Source organism: Aphelocoma coerulescens, chromosome 4A (assembly GCF_041296385.1).
Source record: "Aphelocoma coerulescens isolate FSJ_1873_10779 chromosome 4A, UR_Acoe_1.0, whole genome shotgun sequence".
NCBI classification, from domain to species: Eukaryota; Metazoa; Chordata; class Aves; order Passeriformes; family Corvidae; genus Aphelocoma; species Aphelocoma coerulescens.
The window spans coordinates 2,888,637-2,908,060 of record NC_091018.1 but is presented as its reverse complement, the minus strand read 5'-3'; the positions used below and the strand labels follow the sequence as shown (position 1 = coordinate 2,908,060).

The 19,424-nt window shown below is 36.9% G+C and overlaps 1 protein-coding gene across 14 annotated transcripts in view; it reads left to right on the top strand.

Annotated features, from left to right (window-relative positions):
* PCDH11X (protocadherin 11 X-linked) overlaps nucleotides 1-19,424 on the top strand; it is a 436,859-nt gene that overhangs the window by 71,582 nt on the left and 345,853 nt on the right. Inside the window, exon 5 of one of the 14 annotated variants that reach the window (XM_069015042.1) lies at nucleotides 4,594-5,536. The exons of the other annotated variants lie outside the window; for them this stretch is intronic. Within the exon in view, the coding sequence (XP_068871143.1) occupies nucleotides 4,594-4,599 (6 nt within the window). The 3' untranslated portion in view covers nucleotides 4,600-5,536. Of the gene's footprint in view, nucleotides 1-4,593; nucleotides 5,537-19,424 lie in introns of those variants that run through there. 14 annotated transcript variants of the gene reach the window in all.

Here is a 19,424-nt window from a genome sequence, read left to right as displayed (position 1 = left end):
GGTTGGCGAAAAGGAGCATTTCTTTTTATCTGTTACAGGGGTTCCTATCTGGAAAAGCAGAATAGAACTGTGGGTTTTTTTTAATGCTCACTAGCTGATATTAGCTTATCTTCATAGAGCTTCGCCTAACGTTGTTAGGAATATATGCTGAATAGATAAGAAAAGAGATTACTGTTACAATTTGTACTGATTTTGTTAAAATTACAGCTATCCTTATTTCAGGCATATTTTTCTGCATGAAAGTGATAACATTGTGTGGAGGAAGGGTAACTAATCATCACAATGGCCCTTTACACTTATTTGGATAGAGTGTTTACCTTCAAACACATGAATTCACTTTTTTTTTTTTTAAATATATATATAAGTAATTTCATTAATGCATTATTTACATAAATTGAGCAAGAGAGGCCACTAGAGGAAACCCTTTGTGTTGTGTTGGACTGTGAAATGAAAATTATATTTCATGATAAGTAAAAACGAGTAAAGAATTTCTTAAAGCTCAATGGATCTTTTAAAATCAGTCTCACTCCTGGCTCTGTGTGTTGTAACCTGGATAGTTTTGTCTGTGGTGGGCTTTGGAAGGTGTCTCAGGACAGGCTACCTGAGAGTTGTCTCTGTTAGCCTGTAAAACAAAGAAACAAATATAAATACAAATAATCCTGAGGCATGGTGCTCCACTTGTCCTGCTGTCCCACCACCCTTCAGCCTCAGAGACCAACAGATTTCTGTGGTTCAGGATGATTTTGTGTCAGGCACTCTCTGAATTTGCAGAAGACTGTGGGACAAGCTGGAGAACAGAAAGACAGTCAGTTCAGTTAAAGGGAGATGTGCTAGTTTGAAAAGTGAAAATAAGATGCCTGATGTAAGGGGAAAATAGAATCATTTATCACTTTTACCTTAGTGCAGCTCTTTTACAAGGCAAAAGTTCTCTGAAGGAGCCTGAAGAAGATTCTGTTCACTGTGAAGTGTCTCTTCAGTTTGAGGACTGATATTATTATAGGCTGCACATCTCAGCTATTGTTAGTTTTGTCCATGCAAGACTTTCTACTCAGATATTTGAAATAATACTGTGTTACAGCTAAAAATATATGTTTTCTTTGGAAGCTCTAAATTTTGTGTCTGTCTGAATGGTATTGATTCAGGTCTTTAAAGAAAGGAAACTATGCCTTTGCTTTACTGCTAAATTTGTCTAAGTGGTCTATAAAATGACAGAAAGTCATTATAACAGTCATACTCAAAAAGCATGCAAGCAAAGATGGAAAGGTTTTTCTACTAAAAATCCCCAAAATATCTCTTTAGTGGTCATGTGGGCAAATAAATACAGCAGTGCAACAGCTGAAATTTTTATGGGGAAGCAATTGGAGACTCCTGAAGCAGCTGAGGACACTTTGAATCATAAACTACAGGAAACTGAAGAGGGAAAGTATGGTCTTAATGTAACGTCCCCTACGAGAGAGGTTAAATTTTGCTCTATTTGTGAGAAAAGGCGAGGGGCAGAGGTACTGATATTATTCTGAAGTTACCCAGGAGGAGTTAATCAATACCCGTGGCAATAGACCTTCAGAGTAGCATGCTTTTTTGGGGGATATAGTAGAGATAATTCTTTTAAAGGAGTTTTACCAAGTGATAAATTGTGAAGGGGCTTATTCATAATAAGGTTTTTCAAGATAAGGATATCTGGAGTGTTCCAAAATCAAACTGACTTTCCATGTCATCAGGTTTCCATTGTTTTGGCAGTCGTGGGCCTCACAGAAATTTTCTTTGGTGCAGAAACATACAACATCTTTAAAGTTTATTTGTCTGCAAGCTTTGTAAAAGCTCAGTTATTTTTGACATTCACCTCAGTGGGAGCAAACTGTGTGAAGTGCTCCAGACTGACACAAATCTTCTAATTCTCTTTGCATTTGCATGGGAATGATGAAAAGAAGGGAGAGGAGTTTTCTTTAGTCTCATTTTAATGTAACACAATTTCAAAATCTGAAATCTTTGCTCATGTTCTTTAAAACAACATTCAGACGTTTCAGATTCCTGTCTAGGTATCAGCCTGTCTAGTCAAAACACGCATAATTATAGAGCACAGTTTTATCTGTGGCAGCTAGATTCAAAGAAGTTAATGCTGCAAAGATTCATCAGAACTTGCCTTGCATCCTCCTTCTTCTTGTCCCTTTCTTTTACTGAATGCTATTTCAGATGTGCCTTTCATTTGAAAATAGTAGAATGAATACTGTAGGAACAGGGGAAATCTTTTCAAATTTACAGCTGGTCACCCAGGAAGGGTCCTGTGATCTTTTGGGTTGTTATCTTTACCTTCAGAACAAGTTTTTTCTGCCTTGGTGCTACTGAGGAGCTGTGAGTGCCCCTTGAAGCAGCACCTCTCCCACTGGAGGAGCTGGAAGGTGCAATGTGCTCCTCGTCTGTGATTCTCTGCTTTTTGCAGGGGTTTCCCCTCATCTGTCCAGCTGGACTCTGGTCTGTCAGTGAATCCAGCTGCACTGCCAGTTCACTGTACCATGCTGGGAAGCTGCTGAGGGAGGGAACAGGCATGGAGATTGATTTTTGTCATGTTTGCTAATGCAAGTCTTCATTAGTGGAGTTCAGTTGGCAGGATTCTGTCATCTGTGAATTTACCCACACTTATGAATAGACATTTCAGAGGACACCGGGGTCTCTGCTGGACTGGTTTGTTAGGAGCTGATGGAGATAAACATTACACTCCTTACAGAAATCTGAATGGGAAGTAGACCTCATTTAAAATACATGGCATTTTGGGGCCCCACTGTCTCAGTTCTGTGATTCTATCACTGCCTGCTTAGACCTGATTACAGTTATGGGATATTTGGTTTTCTGATTTAAAATGTGGTGAAATGTCATTATAGCTTCCCACTCACTATGAGAACAGTGTGCTCAGGATGTGAATTGAAGGAATATTGCACTGTTCCTGAAAATAATAGCTCTGAAACTCACCTGTTCTGTGAATCTTTAGCTGCAGGATTTTTTGTTTTGTGTAATAACAGTGAGTTTAATTTAGAATCCTGTGATCATCAGTAGGCAGGGCTGATGCTTCTGAGGTGTAAAATATACATAACACTGGTGTTTTGCATTGACAGATACAGAGTAAATTGCACTCAAAGAACATTTTCTCCTAAATTTTAGCTAAATAGCTGTTGGTATAAGCCCTTCCAAAAAGCCATTTCTAAATTGATTACTATGACTCTAAGTATTCTCATTATTTTACCTTAATTTTCTGACTGGTAATTTTGCTTGTGGTTCTGATCTGATGCCATGTATATACATTTCATAAAAAAATGAAATTTGAAGATATTTCTGACTGAAGTATGAGTCAAAGTGTGCAAGTAATAAGTTAGCAAGCAATTATTTAAATGTGCATCACTACTGAAGTAAAGCTGATCAAGAAAATGCTTTTCCTCTGTGCAAAACTCATAGAAAATCTTCGGTGTTTTCTTTTAATACCTTTCACTAGAAAAGCATGGGGAAGGTATCTGGAAAGTGTCCCCTTTACCTCATAGTAGAAGGCAAAAACAGAGCATGAGGAGGAGTAAAAAAGAAATTTGTGTTTTGTGTGAGGAAATAGTGAAAGGTTTTGAATATGACAAGAAAAACCCCAAACTAATCCCGAGCAAAAAAGACACATTTTTTTTCCCCAGTAAGGCCTTACTGAGTTTATACTGAAGTTGGTAAATGAGGTTGCAGCATTAATAACTGAGTGATTTTTGTGCAAGCCAGAATGACACACAGCTCCCTCTTCAACAGCCACTTGCCTTGGGGTAGAAGCAATATAATATTTCAAACATTAAGTGCATTTCACATCATTTTTTTTCAGTGGGATAACTGAAAAATTTACTCTTTCTTCCTTGTGACCCAACTGTGTTATTTCAAATGTCTTGCTTAGCTATAAACTATTGCTAACGATGAAGTCTGACTTAACTGTGGTTTAATTTTCACACTTGATTATTTTCCTGTTTTCTCCCAGAAGGTATTGCACTCAATAATCTGCAGTTGATAGCAATTTCCTGACCAGTGAGTGGCTGGTGTCTTGGTGACTGTGGTATTGATAGTGCTTTCTTTTCTGTGAAATAATTGATCAGAATGGCTTAATTTCTGTGAATCTTTAGGACTAACCCCGTTGATGATAAATGTAGATTAAAGATGTAAAATAATTCTTCAAATAAAAATTATTTTATGCTTTTAGGAATGATGCTCTTGCATGAAGTCCACAAAAACCCTGTAGAACCTGTTGTAGGTAGTGCAGCAGCATTCTGTCAGCTCTAATCTTGCAACAGCACTTTGGGTTTGAGTGGATAAAGCAAAAAAAGGAGCAAGAAACTTAGAATAATATCCATAGAAGCTATTTCTGTGGCTCCTTCTGTTGCAGCATTTGTGCTATGTGTGTAGAGATCTTTGCCTGTGCTGGGAACACACACACACCAGCAATGGTTGGTTACTTAGAACACCCCAGACCACACAGTGCCTGACGTGGTAGAGATTTGGTAGCGGTTTGGAAGCAAACGTGACAATTTATGGTGAAAATGCTGCAGGAAAGGGCTTTTCTCATGCTGTTTCTCTGTTTGCCAGCTCTGAACGCCATCGCAGCTGATGTTATGTACTGAAGTCGTACGTGTACTCAATGATGTTAAGCCAGCAAATATGAGAACAAGGAAATAGCACGAGAAAGCCCTTTGTCCTGTCTCTGATTGCCGAAGACATTTATCGCCTCATCTCCAGAGGGGTTTGGAAGTGACGATGAACTGTTCAAGCTGCCCTACTGAAAGGTATCAAGGGCAAGAATTTTTTAAAAGGAAAAGACAAAGAAATTTTAGTACGTTGTGCTATAGTGTTCTATAATGTAGTTTTGCTAAGAAAAAAAGTAATGTGACCCATCCTTCTTCACAGTTGGTGATTATGGTAAATTTATTTTGCTTGTAATCATCTTCTTGTCCCAGATTTTTTCCTTATTTATTTTAGTTGAAACAATTAGGAATTTTGTTTCTATGAATATATTAAAAGGGAGCAATAAATTTTATTCATATGTTAAAAAGAGAATGTAAAGTTCTTTATACTCCCTGCATTAAAAAGAAAAACAAATGAGTTGTTGTCACTTATAGCACCATTATACATGTTAAGAATTAAGTGTTATTTATATCTATTCCATAATCTTTTTAATGATGATATTGCTGCTATGGATCATAAATAGAATTGATCAAGTCACTGCTTTCTCATTTTCTAGGCACAATAGTAGTAGTGAAAAACTAGAACTTCATGCTTTCTTATCCACAACATTTTGTAATAAATGGTCACCTTTTAAATAACTGGAAAGCATTCACATAATTTTTAAAAATAAACTTTAATTTGCATTTTGCTTGCTGAAGTCTAGATAATCTGTTTAACAGGTGCCAAACATTTAACCTTTTGAAGTATTTTTATTTAAAAAAAAAAAGTCATAAATCCAGTGGCTTGATTTTCAGTGTCATAAAATAGGAAATAGTATACATAATTTTTTCACTGCTAGCCAGCACAAGGGGGGGGGGGGGGGGTGTGGAAATGGCCTACTGTTGTTTTTTTGGTTTTTTTTTTTTGTTTTTTCCCCCAATCATTCTTCTATAAAGTTTTTTTTCTTGTTTGGTTGGCTTTTTTGTTTGTTTTTTGTTGATTTTTTTTTCTTAAAGTTTTTTATATTATCATTTGTTATTTAGCACTGCTCATTTACAAAATAAAACTTGAGAATCATAGCTTTGTTTGAAGGTTGATTGCAAGTTCTTGTATATTGCCTCACATTTTAGGTAGTAATGCTTAATATGTATCATCTATAATATTAGAACTTCATATGCAATGCGAAATCTCTTAGGAAGCAAAGGAGTATAAAGAACCCTGTTCTGCACTTGTATGAAGACGTGTAATATTAGTTTGCTAGAATAAAGTGAAATACAGACACTGCTTTTAACTGGGATGTATACAGTATATAGAACTTTCTTTTAAAAAAAAAAAAGTTATTAATGATTCATGAATTAGACTACAACATGGAATTCTTACACATTACTGTATGTTTGATGTAAAGATATTTATAGGCTTGTACTTAATAATCACGTTGCCTCAGTTCTTGGACTGCAGAATGTCTACCATGACTGTTGCCTATAGTTTGCTCCACATTTGCTATCTGGCTCTTTCAAAAAAAAATGTGTATTTGGCTATTTGATCTGTAAAATAAATTCTATTAATAATGAAGTACGTATTGTAATTTAGCATATTGTATCGCATAATTATAGCTATGACTGTTACGGAAAAATTTTCATTTCTGGTGATGGAATAATTTTCTTGGGAAGAAGTTCATGTACCTGTGAGACAGTTTTGCTGTTCCTATTTATCACAGCCTTGCAGCATTTATGCTTCAAACTAAAATTCCCCAACACTTCAGTGGTCAAACATGCAGTGACATTTATTGACTCAATGCCACAATTCAGCCAGTGTAAAGTTCATTCCCAATCCCAGAAGGGCTGTTCAGTGTCCCAAACATGGTCCTGCCTGTTGCTGCTGCAGTTTGTGGAGGTGCTTCCTAGGTGGGGGGTAGGATGATTCAGTGATGTTTAAGAGTGTCAACCCTTCTGCCTTGTTCAGAGTGCTTTGTCAGGCAGACAGGATGATTTCACAGACTTTGAGTTTCTGTTTTTACTTTGAGTCTTTGGATGTCTTTCCTTATGAGAATTAGGTTGGATTTCCTTTTTGGGAAAACCCCTATACATAAATTTAATGTTTGATTCAGAGAAGCACCAAATAACTGCAATGCTTACCTTGAAACTTTTTTTTTTTTAAACTCAAGGGATACTGAGTGGAGATAATGTAATTTAGTCATCTCAAGTGAACATGTAGTTGCTCTCAGTTTTTTTTCTCTGGTGGTGACAAGGCATAGACAGACTAAAGCAGGTTATTTTGATTTTAGGACTGCATACCCTCTAGAAGTGCCTACTTTGTTACATTGAGTATGAAGAGAACCTTTGATAAGTACTTTTCTTGTACCAGATGTGCCAGTTATGTGCTTTCAGAGAAAAATAGACTTCATTTTGAGTTCCTTTGCTTTTAACTTAGCTGAAACTCTAACTTTTTCCTAGTATTACACTGGTCCTATCATTCTAGTCTACCAATAAGTAATTATAAAAGAATCTAAGATGGTTTTAAAATTTGTTAAAGTTACACCAATGAAATAAAAGGTATATCACATGGCTTGTTGGTCCAAATCAGTAATCTCTCTCCTCTGGTTCTCTCATGAGTCAGCCCAGCCAAATATGATAATCTTCTAAATGCCCTAAAGGGAAAGCGAGCAACCTCTTAAGTGGCTCCGTTTCATGCATTTTTTCTGTTTCAGTTTTTGTTCTCTTACATCCAAGTATCACTTTTTAAAAAGTTGTATTTTCATAGACTGGTATAAAACTTGTTCAGAGCTGATATCCTCTTGATGGTTGAATGGGTTCATGAAAATCTCATGAAAGCCTAATGTTTGTTGACCAAATCTGTGTGTGTGCTGGATATCAATTTCTACACTTTCCTGTGATGAATGCCAGTCAAAAATTTCTATTTTTTTTTAAATAGTATTAATACCCTGAGTCAAAGCTAGGTACATGTGTTTCAGAACCAACTCTGTTTCTCAAATGTTTTCACCCACAGAAATATTTTTTTTCTGACTGCTTAGAAGTCAGAGTATCTTATGAGCAAAAATCCCTGAGCTGCCCAAACGTTACTTTTGAAATTGACAACTCATTATATTTTCTTTGGAATATCAACATATTAATCACAGTTCAGACTGCAATTATTGCAGTTACCTCAGTATAAACTCCTCAAGACAGTCCCTCTTTTCCCTGGAGCTCATTGCCTCATCCCCTGAGCAGCAGGCTGTGTCTGTAGGGAAAGCTCTCGAGCCTGCTTTGGGTCAGTTCCAGTGTGGCTGAGCAAAAAGAAAACTTCTCTATGTATTGCCAGTTTTAGATTTAACTGATCCAGATTTAAGTGATCCCATGGCTGCTTCCAGCCCTCCAGCACAGCAGCCAGGGCTGGCTCTCAGACGAGCTGGCTGCATCCAGTGCTGTGTTGCCAACACGTGGAATTGTTATGGATTTCTGTGTCTACCAAAGCTCCCTCCCACCCGACCTCAAACACCCCTGAGAGCGAGTGAGGCACTTCAGGAACTTTGGGGGATTTCAATCCTTCTGAGTTTAATTGAGTGGGGGACTTCTGAAGGGCAGTAGGGGGCTGTCAGGAACAAAGCTGGTTTGTGATGTAAATAGAATTATATTTTTAACATAAACTGTAATGCTGCAGGGTTTTTTTTTGTTACACTTTGCCAGTGATTTCACATTTTGCCATAAAACATATATTTATGGTGTATCCTGGTCTTACGTATCATTTGTAAAATCTTTTTAACAAATAATTTGAATATATATATTTTTGCTTTCATATTGAATTACTGAGCATTGTTCCTTTTATGTCTTATTTATCTATTTCTAAAATAAATTTTGTTTGACAATTATCTTTGTATACCTTCTGGAGAAGCACTGTTTTTAAATACACCTCTGGTCTGTTTGCTTAATGCATGCACACCATCAAGCATCTACGGAGACTGGTATTTTTCACAGTTTAGGACTTAAATAACTTACCCACACGTAAGATTTGCAAGAAGAAATGTGCCTCTTTGAAAACCTCATACTCTTTAGCAGAACATTTCTTTTGTCTACACTTTTTTCAAAGAAATCTAAGCAGGAATTCCGAGAGTTACACGGTTCCTAGTGATGTTTCCATGCACTGTGAGTGTTTATATCTGTCTCTGTATGTATTTTGTTTGCGTGTGGAGGTAAAGGGGCACGAGGGTGTGCACACCACTGACCACACATTCAGTTAGCAGAGGTTATAGGCAGTAACTGTTGCACAGACTGGAACTGCAGATATCTGCCTATCCCAGCATCTCTTGCTCTGAAAGATAGCCAGGCTCTAAGGATTTCAATCTGCCACATTATTTGGTTTTTGGAAGATTTGTCTTCCCTTCTGAGAATGTACTGGATTCTCAATATGTGAGAAAATGACTCTTGGTGGCTTGGAGGTTAGGATACAAATATGAAAAGTACGGTTTTGAGTTTTAGTGCTATGATTCTTTCACTAGGTTATTTTACTCATTCTGATACTGTCTCTCAGTATTCTGAAATGCAATTTTTTTCTACTAAATAGACTCATATTCTTAAATTTTGCCACTGAAAATATAGTGAAAATGACATTTTTGTATTTTCTCCAAATTGTGAGCTTCTGCTTATTTCATAAATAGACACATGTAAATCAAATTCAGTTACTTGTATGCATAGAGATGGATATTAAGTGTGATATCTGGAATTTTTCAGGGTCACTATTGACTTTTTGCAATCTTTTAAATAGGTTTTATTCATTTATGTTTTCATTTCGAAGGAAGGTGTTCATTCAAGCTGAAATCACTTTTTTCCAATAAAAGCTGAACAATGGTATCAGAGGTATGAGGTTTGATTTCTCGTTGCTGAACTCCAGCTAAGAATTATGAGCTGAATTTTGGTCTGTTGTTCTCAGCATTGTTTCCATCCTTTCCTAAGAGAAGAGTTCTGTGGCTGTTGGATGGATGAAGTGCCCTCTGCTCCTGTTCTATGTTTCCTTCTGGGCTGTGATCTGAAAGTCTCCAATCACAGGTTTTCCCCCACAAAAATACTTTTCCTAGGTCTGGATCTAAACCATCCATGTGCTGATGGTTTTTCTCTCCCTCTCTTCTATGAAAAAGAAACCAACAGGGGACAAATTCTGGTCTTTCCCAGACACTTGGGCACGTGTGTTTCAGACAAGCAAATGAACTTCAAACAGGTGACTGGGATTTGGAAAGTCCTTTCCTTTGAATGTTTTGGGGTATTTGAGTAATTGGAAATTACTCAGAATTCTGTGCTTGTCTGACAACCAAACTTGGCAGTGTCTGCATGGACGAGGTCATGGCCACGTGCAGGGGTTAGGCAGAGGTGGGACGGAAAGGGATGAGGGAAAAGGAAGATCTTTTCAGTCTGTAGTTATTCCTGTGGTGAGAAACTGAATCAAAGTCTTAAGTGCCACATCAGAGATGTTTGCAGATGCAGTTTTGAGACACATTGTGACAATGTTCTTAATTGTTTTAGTGTTGATTTATTCGGGATGAAAGCTGCAGAATTCTGCTGCTGACTTTGAATGTATGTGAACACGTGGATGTGTGTTCATATCTGGGTTGAAAAGTGACTCAGATCAGGTTTATTGGGATTGAAAGGTAAGGTGTCTTTATTGTATTGTTGACTGATTTTTGTAGATTGCTAGAAATTGTCTTTCCCTCCTTTTGAAAACAAATGTGTTTGGAGCTGTAAGTGAAGAAGAAAAGTAACTCAGACTTGGAAAAATATATGGTACAGTTTTCTTTGCTATTTAACTGGAAGAAACTGTTTCAATTCCTAAAGATGGTACAAAAACGTTGATTTTTTTTTTTTTAATTTTTTAACTTAAGCTGAGGTAAAATTACAGTTTTTGTATAACAATAAACTGCCTTCTACCTTTTTTGCATTTTATTTCTTGAAATACATTAAAATGAATTTAAGTCAAGTGCTTCTGCTTGGCAGTACCCAGTTATTGTAACTACCTAAACACAAAGGTACAGATATTTTGAACAATACTTTATGAAAGCCTAAGTATTTTCTACCTTCTGTCTTCTGTTCTCCAAAGTCTGTGCTTCTGGAGGTGTTTGACATGAAACTGTCTGTAGCCAACACACCAAGGAATCAAACTGAAGGTGGAAAAGGGCTTTTCTGTTTAAATAAGTCTATTTGTAAACAAAACTTCAAGAGGGGAGGAAAACATTGGATTATGTTCTCAAGCTTAGCAGAAGGGAAACAACAACTTCTCCAGCCTGCTGAGATTTTGATTGCTATTGATTTCAAAGTTAGAAGCCCAAACAACTGCAATTTATACGAGAAGTGTTTCTCCCAACTCGTGTTAAACCCAGAACTCAGTGAGAGCTGCAGCTAAGAGCTGCTGCCACTTGTGAAGGTGTAGGAGATATTGTTATTAGCAGCAGTGATCAGCATTGTTGTATTCACTGCTCACAGTCCGTGCTGAGTCACCTTGGTCTGTTATATTTGCTAGACCTGAGTGAGAACAATGGATTTACCAAAAATCCTGCAAGAAAATCTTGGTTTTTCCTCCTTCGAATAGCAGTCATACTCTATCCAAATACAGATATCTAATACTTTTCAGAAGTGTCTTATTAGACACACTGTATGCTTACCTTTTTAATTCTTATTTTATATATTGTAGAAGCTTATGCATGGGTATAGATATAGATACAAACAAAAAGATAAGGTAGTTTTCTAAAACTTCTTGTTTTCTTTATAAGAGAGTGTTCAAAGACATTTCCTGCTGTTTAGAAGCACGAGGCTGAATGGATTTTTCAATGGCCTGAAGCAGATTTTTAATCTAGCAGAGTGACATTGTGACTAATTTAAAAAACATGGATAAACAGATCGGTGTTTGCTTACATGCAGCAATCATCAAACCTACTGATTTTGCAAACAAGAGTCTGGAGGATTTGATAAATGCATTTTAAGAAACTTGTATGGCCAAAGTTGTAAATCAGTCCCTGCTAAATGATCTTTCCTGATTCCTTCCCTTTCATCACCATGTTTATTGTAAGACCACTTCTGTGCATTATGACTTTGGCCAACTTTTAACCCAAGTTACTTCGTAGCCTGTCCATCAAATGTTGTCTTTATTCTTCCATGTTGGAAAATAATACACGTGTGGTCTAACACTCTGTTTTCTTGTCTTTAATGGATGGCTTAGGATTTTCCTATTGTGATGTTTTCCTATTTTTACATTATTATATTGAAACTGTGGGTGGGTGGGGGTTTCTGCATAAGGATCCAGACATTTGTAAGATCCTGCACTTGGTGATGTGTCAATTTGACATTTGACAACAGCACTGTGATAATAACCAAAGTAATTATTACCAGATGTATGAACCTCCTGGGACAATGTATTATAACCATTGAGGATGTGTCAGTGGGTCACACAGTTTATTTCTATTTCTTACATCAGAATTCTTAAAGATTGCAGATCATGGAATCATAAAATAGTTCAGGTTCTGAGGGATCTGTGAAAGTCACCTACGCCAGCCGTGGCACTCAAACCCAGGCTCTTTCAGATCAGTTTTCCCTGGCCCTTGTTCAGTTGACTTCTAATATTTTAGGATCCTCAAGAGTATGTAGGTATTTCAGTGGAAATCAGAATATTAATTGTTTTTATGAATCCACTGCCCACATGTATAAATATCCAATGAATTCAAATTACTTATAGCTGTAAATTTTAAAAATATATCTATTGGTATGGATTTTTGGGGTGAACCCCCAAGTACGCTGTTTGCTGCTCACTTGTAGGGCTTTTGTCAACTTTCATTTTCATCTTTATTTTATAAATATGTTGCGAGTATTTATTCAAATTTCATCTAGTGGTAGTGAAAGCGCTGAGAAGTTGACACAGTCTTGATTGTTTTGCTCACAATGGGGGTATCAAACCTCTTCAGAAACTTATCTCAAATGCTGGATATCAAAAGCAGACAGAAATGACAGAATAATTCTGTCAGGAACAGTTAAACCAGGAAAATGTAATTGGAGGCAAAAAAGCCTTGTGATGCTTCCTGTATACAAGATATACAGTGGTGCAATTATCTGCTTTCAGCTCCCAAGCATGATTTATTAGTTACAGTAGTTTGGGTTTGAAACACTGAACATGGCTGAGACAGCATGTGCTCACTTGTGTGAGGGCTCCAACATCTGTCCTGACAATCCTCTTACAGGCTGTCTTTGAGGATTTAGGAAATGGCAACATGAGTTCTGAAATGGATATGAAAGAAGCGGAGTTAGGAGAGGGGGGTTGGAAGAGGATATTCCATTATTTCATTGCCCCTTTTTAACACATTAACTCCTTGAACTGTTTGTTTTTATTATTCCAGATGGGAGCAAGATGCATATAAATGAATAAAATGAAATAGAACAAATCAAATGCTTGGCTGCTGTTCAAGAGCTGCTGAGGCTGAGCTTTATTAAATTCACATGAGGATATGATAACTGTGGAATTTCACACAATAAACTGCACTAATCTTACTCGTGAAGAACATAATTTTTCTTGAGATAGATGAGAGAATCTGAAATTTTGTCATGAAAAAAAAGTCCCTTTGGAGCTTTATTTTCTGAGGGCATTCACCACTTGAGTGAAATCTGTACATGTCCCACACCCACAAACAGAATCTTCATGCACAATCCATTTTTACACATCAAAAGTTTCAAGGGTTTGTTCTTTCTCCATGGCAAAGTGGAGAATACTTCAAAGTAAGCTACTGTGTTCTGTGTTAAAGCTCTTCCCTGTGTCATCCAAAGTCCCTTTAGGAATAAGCATAGTTATATTTTAAAAGGGGTGCAAGAGCATTACATTTTAAAATTATATTAGAAGTGTTTAATTTATATTTAAATAGGAAAACATTAAAGCAGAGCAAACCAAATATTTTTTATGATTATTTGCAGGATATAATTCACATTGATGCCTTTTCTTTTGTGGGCCTGTTGACCAGTTTTATGCTTCTGCAGTTGAATGACTGTTTATAACTCAATGCTTTTAAGACATTTCCTGTTACTTAATGTAATTAATGTTATTTTTAATATGCTATTTTTCCTTATTTCTTTTTACTGAAACTCCAAAATTACTGTTCAAAATTTCAGATTTTTTTTTCCCCTCAAAACTCCAAAAGTATAATTCCTCACAATACTCACATAATACATTTTGTTACATTTTCCATTTAAATGTAGTATAAAACTGCATTCATAAACTATTTCCTTGTATCTAAAATGAAGGAAAAAGAAAATGCTAAAACTCAGGGTTAAATAATTGAGCTCTCAAATTTATTGAGAACCTTTTCTTTAACAGAAAAACGAAAGAAAAATCAAAATTGTATGGGAAATTTTTATAGGAACTGATTAATCATTACCTTCCAAAACTCATATATAATTAGAGTGGACATCACATGGAAATAAAATTAAAAACAGTAGAAGGAACCTGCTGTTTTAGTGTTTTGATGTCATCTCATGTGTTTGGTTAGGTAATGCCACACACGTCAATTTACTTTTGTGGGGCTGAATAACTCGTTCAGTGCTGTCTCCTTTGAAAATGAGTGAGAGACACAACCTGTCTGCCTGAGAAACTGCAGGAATTCATCAAAGCCACAAAGGTAGAACTCACCTGCAGACTACCTGCACCTATTCCTGGAAACAGCAGTCCAATGGTCCAAAAAAAGATAATGGCCAGACAAAGCCTGACATGTGTCATAACACATAGAGAACCTTTTCTTCTTGTGAAACCAGCCCAAATAAAAGCTCAGATTTAATCAGAACTGGTTTGCCTCTCCCTATGTCAATCAAACCTTTTATATTGATAATCTGAGGAGAATAGGGTTGAGAACACAAAGTCTACTTTTGTGTTATTAAGATGAAAAGATTCTGCTGGGGTTTGATAACACTGGAGATGCAGAGGCTGTTACAGAAACATAATGAATATCAAATATATCTGCAAAAAGGACTTTTTATCAAGATAAAATCCTGATGAAAAATGCCACTTACTCTTTATTTTCCACCAGACAGGTTTAAAGACCGCAAGTCAAGAATGTAGATCTTTGTTTAATGGAGGTATTTAGTTTAGAACACTCTGTGCTGAAATATGAGCCTTGAATTCAGTTGTTTCTCATCTGAGCTAAAAAAAAAAAAAAAAAAAAAAAAAAAATTAGACTTATTTCTTTCATATTCAAAGACAGAATATTAATAAATTAGAATTTACCAGTGGATGTCACAACCTTGTGGGTAAATCTGTATAACATGTTATTCCAAATGAATTCTGTAGCATTTGAACTCATTTCAGTGTGACTAATTTTGTTTCTTTGTTTGTTTTTAAATTATTTCCAGAAGAGCAAGTATCTGACTAGTCACTTTTAATTTATACATCTCAGAAGTACTGGGTTCCATGAGAGATGAGATCAGATTTGGTACAATGAAGCAAAAGTTGGCATATGCTAATTTTATATGGTGGGTCAATGACTGAGTTTTTTGGTTTTGGTTTTTTTTAAGGTAGGATAGGGTTATTAGTCTGCTGTTAATTTTTTGATTGCTTTCTGTTTAGAGTGTTATTCAGGAAGGAGAATGAGGAGCTGGAACAGGATGTTCCATTTCTGATCAAACAAATGTTATGTGATGGGAATTCTCAAGGGAATGTATCATAATCTCCTACAGGGATTGTGGCAGATTGGCTTACACTGCTTGTGTTCCACAGCTTGTGTGGTTGTAAGCTTTGTGTGGATCTTCTTTTTGGTAATTGTTCTTCCTTTAGCCATACTGTGGCCTGAGATTGGAAGAAAAAGATAGAAGGTGAGGAAGGCTTAATAGCAATTTTGGTTTTGAAAGGGAGAGGCTGGTTGATCCAGCTTCAATCTTTACAGCTGGATCAACCAATAATTATTGAATTAGAGAGACAAATGGCAACTGCAAAACCTTGTGGGTCAGCACGACACCAGCTGTAACCAGCAGAGCGAGAAGGAAAGGTGAATCCATACGACACATGGTAATAACATTTTGAGAGGATATCCAAAAACAGATAGGTGGGAATGGAAAACCCCTTCTTTACTATGTAAGTGACAAAGAAAATAAAAGAAAACTGAATTTCGTCTCTCTGCTGTTTGGTGTGTGGTTGAGGCTGATTGGGGTTTTCTTACTGAGAGACAGAACTGCATTGGCTGTACCCCAGGGGTTTATGGAGCCATATCCAGGTGTTGGTGTGATCTCTCTAAAACAATGGTCAGACCAAATCCCTCTCCTATACCAGCATTTTGTGCCTATTTTAGTAGGAGAAGTGCTGAGGTGATGTTTTACTTGTTACTATCTTTGGGTTATTTTTATTGTCTTTTGCAAATTTAGAACAGAATGGCTGGCAGAGGGGATCAGGGAAGGTGCTGTATCAGGCTGAGGTATGGACTGTCAGAGTGCTGAAGCTTGGGGAGAGAGAATAAGCAGAGCACCTCCAGCCCTAGCACTCACTTGGGATTATGTAATACTGGGTGTGGAAGGCAGACATTTTTGTAGCAATTTCTTCCAAGTGATCATAGTTTCAGTTTTGAATGACTGTAAAGGTGGCAGAAATATTTTTTTTTTTTTTTTTTTATGAAAGACTTAGCTTGAAATTCATTTCTCCTGTAGGAGTGAAGGAAGAGAGCCCCACGGAGAGAATCACTGCTGGAGCTGTCTCAAGCTCACACAAGCTACAATGAGTCACTCTTAACTCTCTCTCCTCTAGGTACTGTAGGAGGTAGTAGCTGTGTGAACACTTGGCTTTTAGATAGCTAAGGCTGAGTAAGATGATTTCTGAAATCTAATACAAAAATAATTTTAAAAACTAGAGCTCACAGAGCTGAGAACGTTTTGAAGCCATGACCTTTAGTCCTATAGGCAGATTGCTCCCAGTTAGAAAGAGTTGAGGCAATTAAAAGACAGATAACACAGAGAGGAGTTTTTAAACTAAGTAGAAGTATTGTACTCAGATATTTTCACCTCCAGTGACTCTAATGTTAGGGTGCTTATTCCACTGTATGTTGTTCAAAGTTGTTTGAAATATTAGCAAATTTTATTGTGAAGGGAGAGATTAAATTCTCTGATATATTCCCCTTATTTCTCTAGAATAAACCATTTATATGCTGTGTTATAATGATTGTATTTCTTACATTAAAGTGATTTCTCCTCATTACATCCTTTTTGTATACGTATTTTCACCAGTTTGGTTCACCTGCTTTACTCTTTGCCATAAGCTGGCAGAGACCCAAGTGCATTCATTCTGCTTGTTTATTTGGCATATCAGTTATAACCAATATAAACACCAAGAGAAAAGGAACAGGGGTTTTGGAGAACATGCATTTAGTGAGGAGGCACATGCCTCAGACAAACTGCCATGGATCCTGGTTCATTCCAGCAGACTGAAAACCATGATTCAGGAGCAAGTGAGAAATGTTGTCTTCAGGCAGTGGGTGGTGTAAGCACTTTGGTTTTTTTGCAAAGTTCACGGGTGTCAACATGCATGATTTTGTTTCCTTTGATAGCATGTGACCTTTGGAGGAAATGCCAACCCCTTTGTGCTGTGCTGGCACCCATGGCAGTGACTGTGGGTCTGTCAGTGGGACCTGGGTCAGTCCCTGTGGCAACACATCCTCACCAGATAAAGTTCATGTCATGAGAGAGGGGGCAGAGTCAGTGTCATCCTGAGCTGTGTCCCTGCTCTGCTGATCCATCACTTGCAGCAAAACATTTTGGGAGAAGAGTCCAACAGAGAATCTTTCAGAAAAGTCTTGACATTTTGCCATATAAGTACTACTACAAAGCCTAAACGGAGTTAATGGTTTTAAAGTTTTCCTGATCCTCTTGGATCATGCCACCTGTACTGCTTTTTGGAAAAACTAGACTAAGAATGATAATTTGTCAGTATAATAATTCTGAGATGGGTTATAAATGGAAAATATTCCATTTGGTTGCCTATTTCCTCTTCCCTGAAACTTTTGGAAGACTGAGCAGCACAGCTGCATCTTTATGCACAAGTGTAGGAGCAGAAGTTGGAAGTAGGGTGATGGGAAGGTGGGAAGTGGGCACTTTGAGAGGGAGGATTTTATCCAAATTAAATCTAGAAACTCCTAAAATGTCACAGAAATATTTGAAGCAGAAGAAACTTGGTTTTTTGCATAACTTTTGCTGAAGTCCAGAAATTTTGTTGTGTATTGGGCAGTTTTTAAGGAGCACTGTGAGGGGTGAAAAGAGCCTTATAATGTGGAAAACTGAAATTGAACTCCACTGTTATACAATTCTTCCTTTTTTTTTTTTTTTTCTTCTTTTTTTCCTTTCTTTCCCAATAGTCTGTTGGTCTTTACTGCTTTTGGAGACAGAGATCCCAAATCTCATCAACTGCTATCCCACGTGACGTTAATTAACACATTTATTGCGATGTCCAAAAGGATGTCAAAGTCTAATTAGACACTTGAACTATATTTCCAGTGTGAGTACAGCTCCTGTCTTGTCAGGGTTTGTGTTTTAGGGTGGTGAGGCAAAGCTGCTCTTCCCCTGTGATAACGATTTCAGACTGGGGAGGTTTCAAACCCGAACCTTCCTGAGTACTCCCGATACTCACGTGCAAGACTGAAGGAGTAGAGAAAACCCAACCTCAACACAAACTATATCTTAATCTAGTTTCTATTAAGAAAACCTGACAAAAAATTACTTTTGATGGCTGCATGTTGGTAAACCATAAAAGAAGAATTTCTATTATTGCTATTTCTTACTTGGCTGATTTCTTCAAGGCTACATCTTGAAGCTATTTTAATGGAAAACCAAAGTTACAGTTATTATCTGATGCTTCATCTAATTTTCTTTCTTCTGGTTTGGAGCAATAACTTGCATTTACTGTAGGAAAAAAAGAGCAAGATAAATGTATAATGAAGAGGTAGAATGATTTCCTATAAAGACCTCTTTGCAATACTGTACATCGTATTGCATTTTATTTATTCACAGCTTTGCACTCGAAGAAAACTACAAGGAGATGAAACCTCCAGAGGAAAAGCCCTATGAAATGAGAACAAACAATATCAGAGCATAAGGTGTCTTGCTAACCTTTAAAAATGCGATTCAGTCCCACACAATTTTCCTCAATCAGGAGCAAATCTGCAGCTCTTTAGCAGCAAACCAATCAGTTGGGTTCTCACTCACTTTGATGTGTGAGTTGAAATTTAATACAGAAAAGAAAAGACCTTTTGGGAAATCATATTAATGGAGGTTCATTTCCATTATGTCCAGTTTTCTTTCATTACTGGATACTTGTAGGGATAGGTCTTTTCCCCAGAGTGCCCCTCTCTAGATCATTGTGTTTTGTGTGTGTGCTTCTTCCAGTGCCTTGAAATCAGTGTGATATTCTGCTACTGCTTTCTCCTATCTTATCTTGCTGCATTAATTTTAGCTGTGAAATTTCATAGGTTAAAATTTTAGGATCGTTTGTCCCTCACTGTGCTTTGACACTCTGTGTTTCTCTGTTCAGTGGCAAAAGGTTGCCATTGCTTTCCAGGATATGATTCATTTGGAGCTTTATATGCAACTGAAGATCTTTGCATGATCTCAAGTGCTGAACAACAACCAAAAAGTGAAGTATTTTAGTAAATTGCTGGAGTTAATGACCCTTAAAATGATCGAGGGTCATTATCTGCTTTTAGCTCACTCTATTACCTACTTCTACTGACTCAAAGCACTGGAACTTGATTATCATAGTGAATGAATGCTCGT